Source organism: Ananas comosus, linkage group 12 (genome assembly GCF_001540865.1).
Source record: "Ananas comosus cultivar F153 linkage group 12, ASM154086v1, whole genome shotgun sequence".
Taxonomy (NCBI): Eukaryota; Viridiplantae; Streptophyta; class Magnoliopsida; order Poales; family Bromeliaceae; genus Ananas; species Ananas comosus.
In genome coordinates, this window is record NC_033632.1 from 5814800 (window position 1) to 5819071 (window position 4272).

Below are 4272 nucleotides of genomic sequence, written 5' to 3' on the forward strand. Positions count from 1 at the left end.
ATATGATCATGAAAAAGATGAAAATTGAAACGCAATGAATTTTGCTATTGTTTTTTGAGAAATGATTCAATACTTTATTTTATAAAAAATAAAAAAATCTTAGCCATTGATCAATAAGGAGTAAATGTATCATTTTAACACGTAGCAAGTTAGAAGGTTACTTCATATCAAGGTTATTTTTATAATTAAATATTACAAAATTTAGAAAAAATTTTGATTGATATCCTAAATTTAAGCATTAATTTTGCACTAAGTTAAGCATTAATTTAAGAATTGCTTGATATCCCAAATTTAGGCATTAATTTTGCACTAATTTAGCCATTAATTTTAGAAATTTTAGAATTCCTATAATTTAGACATTAATTTAAATTTTAAAAATTTTATAAATACTATTATTTCTAGATATATTGAATTTAAATAATAAATATTAATATTTAAATTTAAAAAATTAAATTAAAAGTAGAGGAATTTTGTATTACTATTAAAAAAAATTAATGTTGGTAAATGCTTAAATTCAACATATAATATGTTTTAAAAAATTTTAAATTATTCTCATTTAGGAATTAATTTTATATCACTAATTTAAAACAAAATTGAAAGTAGGTAAATATTAAATTCAACATAGTTAATATATTCAAAAAAAATTTAGAATTTTTCTAATTTATACATTAATTTTATATCACTATTTAATTTTTGTAATATTGGTAAATATTTAAATTCGGCATATTTAATATATTTTTAAAAAAATTAAAATTTTCTAGTTTAGACATTAATTTTGTATCACTAATTTTTAAAAATTGAATGTAGGTAAATATTTAAATTCAACATATTTAATATGTTTTTTAAAAAATTGAATTTTTTCTAATTTAGATATTAATTTTTTATCACTATTTAAAAAAAATTGAATGTGGGTAATTGATTATGAATATAGGGTATAATTCAAGTTTTTTCTTAGAATAGAGTTTACATACTAAATTAATTCAAATTTTAATAATAAAAAATAATCTTTTTAAAATAATGATATCATGTATTATAATTTAAAATATAAGCTGAAAATAAATCTGAAGTTTAAAATCTAAAATGTATATAGAAATATTCTATAAATCTAAATAGCATAGTGCAATACGAACCCAATAAGCTTTCAAAGACCTAGCAAAAACGGCAATGCAAAGTGTAGAATAGATGTAAAAATCAATGTGAAGGAAGGTGAAGAAGATGTAAAAATCAAAGTGCAAGCTTGGGTTGAGTTCACTGTATATTTTCACAAGTGCACCATCACCTCTCTATATATAGGAAAGCTTTATGAGTTGTCCAATGGGAAGGGTCCAAGGGAAGATCTTTGACCAAGATCTACCTTCTTTCCGAGGTTGGACCAGATTTGATCTCATTAGGGTCTTTTCCAAAATAATGTCATTCTTGGGTTAATTAAATAATATTAAAATCTAATAAAATAAAGTTTTAAATCACAGTTTTAAACATTTAAAACTAACAAAACCAACCATCCCCGTAGCCGAGTTGAATAAACTCGGGCAAATTTGGAACCGGGCATGAAAATTCGTTTACTGTAAACTCAAGTCAGAAAAAAAAAAAAGAAAAAGAAAAGAAATCAAACTAGGTTGACTTGGTGAAGCTTCTTGAAACTTGGACTGTGCTTGAGTTATTCACCGAGTTACACATGATAATACCACTAAATATTTTCTGTTAAAAATAAAAATACTAAAATATAGGTACAAGGGAGCTTTAAAATTTTAAGTTTAAAATTCAGGCAAGTTTTCAACTCAAAGTCACTCAAAAGTATGACATTTTAATCCTGAAATTTTTGAATTTAGTTATAATTTCTGACTGAAAATATAAGTCACGTGGTGTTTTATTTTTCGAACTTTCCAAATGGTTGACATTAAATTTCCGAACCAATTTTTTTAAAAATAATTACTTAACAAAAAATTAATATTAAAGTAAATATAATATTTTAATTATTATAGTATCATCAAATAAAATATTGATATAGTAATTCAACTCTGAACCAGATCCCAATAAGTTTGGAAAAGAAATAAGAAGAAAAAAAAATCTCCCAAATGGCGCTTAAAATTTAAAAGAGAAATAGCATTCCTGAATTTGTGACAAGGTAACAAACTACATTCCCCAAAATACGACGAGCGGCGTAGGATAGTGGCGGAGAGACAAAACCACGAGTGAACACAGAGAACAACATCCATAAATATAGAAACAAACCCCAAAGAAAGAGCATTGCAATGCTACATTTTATACGAAATTTTACGTTCCTCGTCCAAGTGCGAGTAGTCCTATTTTTATACTTCCAAGGATCCAAATAATTTAGAAGCATTTTTAATGTTTATTCCTTTTATACTATAAAACTATTTCGCGCGCGACAACTAAGATTGAAAAAGTATGTGATTCAAGCACTTGAATTGAATCTCATATACTTCTTGTGTGACCGGTCGATACAATAATTTTATAGCATGAAAAAGGGAAAAAAAAAATTTATTTAAAATCTTTGGAAGNCCTCCGCGAGTACCCGCCGCCGCTGCGCCGCCTCCGCGCCGCCTCCTCCCGCCGCCTCGACCCGGTCCTCCGCCTCTCCCGGCAGCGGCTCCCGCCTAGCAGCATGCTGCTGGAGAGGTCCGAGTAGCGGCTCGACCACGTCTAGTTTTCGCGGGTTTTACCGAGAATAATGGGTATCGGGGTAGGGGTACTACGGCCACCATTACAACATCTTCGAATAATCACCGCCGCGGCCACCTCCTCCGCCGGCACGTCGGGCCTGGCGGCCTCGTCGTCGCTCCACGCCCTCTTCTTCGCGCCGCCCCCGACCCTGACCCCGACGCCGGCTACGTCCACCACGAACCTCTCGTTGAAGAACTGCTCCGCGTGCAGCGGCCACGTCGCGAGCGGCTTCCCGGCGGCCACCGCCTCCATGAGCGAGTTCCAGCCGCAGTGCGTCACGAAGCCGCCCACGGCCGCGTGCCGCAGGATCGCCCGCTGCGGCGCCCACCCGTTCACGATTCTGCCCCGCTCCCCGACCCGCCCCTCGAACCCCGCAGGCAGGCACTCGGGCGAGGCGACGTCGAGCTCCTTCTTGACGACCCACACGAAGGGGCGCCCCGCGGCCTCCAGCCCCAGCGCGATGGCGCGGAGCTGGGCCGGCGTGAAGCGGCCGAGGCTGCCGAAGCAGACGTAGAGCCAGGAGACGACGTCGGAGTGGGGCTGGGGCTGGGGTTGAAGGGGGAGGTGGACGGGGCCGAGGGTCCAGGAGCGGACGAAGCGGGACATGAGGTCGAGGTAGGGGGCCTCGAACGCGCGGAAGGAGTTCATGAGCATGCCGTGGGCAAGGGCGTGGGCTTCGGACATGCGGCGGACGAGGTCGGTGGGGTTGGCGACGTGGCCGGGGATCTCGGCGCGGGTGAGGCGGATGGGGGGGTCGGGGAGCCACGGGAGGAGGAAGGAGGCGTCCTCGTCGTCGACGAGGGCGGGGTCGAGGTGGGGTTTGGCGTGGGAGAGGACGGCGGCGACGGCGGTGGAGAAGTGGGAGGTGCCGTGGAAGGAGAGAAGGGGGATGGGGAGGGAGAGGGAGGCGGCGTGGTGGGCGGCCCAGGGGAAGTGGAAGTCAGCGACGAGGGCGTGGGGGCGGTGGAGGCGGAGGAGGGAGAGGAAGGGGGAGGAGAACTCGTCGCAGGCGGCGATGAAGGCCGGGGAGATGAGGGCGGACGGCAGGGCCGAGGTCGACTCGGCGCCGTCGGGCAGGCCGGCCGTCGCCGAGGAGAAGGGGGGCAGCAGGACGGGGCGGAGGGACGGGTACGAGGAGGCCAACAGCCCGGCGGCCGTCGAGGGCGTCACGGCCACGGAGACCCTCACGCCGCGCTCCGCGAACAGCCTCGCCATGTCCAGCATCGGCAGCATGTGCCCCGCCGCTAGGCAACGTGCAGAACCATCACGTGCAGCTTCTCTCTCATTCTTTCCGCTTCTCACATTTTTCCTTGTTCGCCATTTCTTCCGCATTTTCCTCTTTTCTTCTTCTTCAAGGGAAAGTGAGCGAGAGGAGAGTGGTCGAGAATGCGGCTGTCGCTCGTTACTTGTTTAGGAGGAAGTGGGAAGAGGTGGCTTTAGGGTCATGATAAGGAGGTAGGTGGCAATTAGGGGCGGAAACGAGCCGAGCTCCAGCGAGTTATGTCAACTCAATTCGGCTTGAAATTAATTTCGAGCCTAAATCTAGGCTCAAGCTCAGCTTGAAATAATTCGAGCGAGTCGAGCGAG

At 42.1% G+C, this 4272-nt stretch overlaps 1 protein-coding gene across 1 annotated transcript; it reads right to left on the bottom strand.

Annotated features, from left to right (window-relative positions):
- On the bottom strand, positions 2665 to 4017 carry LOC109718510 (scopoletin glucosyltransferase-like). Its single transcript, XM_020244766.1, has one exon. It carries the CDS (start codon positions 4015 to 4017, stop codon positions 2665 to 2667), a length of 1353 nt encoding a protein of 450 aa, XP_020100355.1.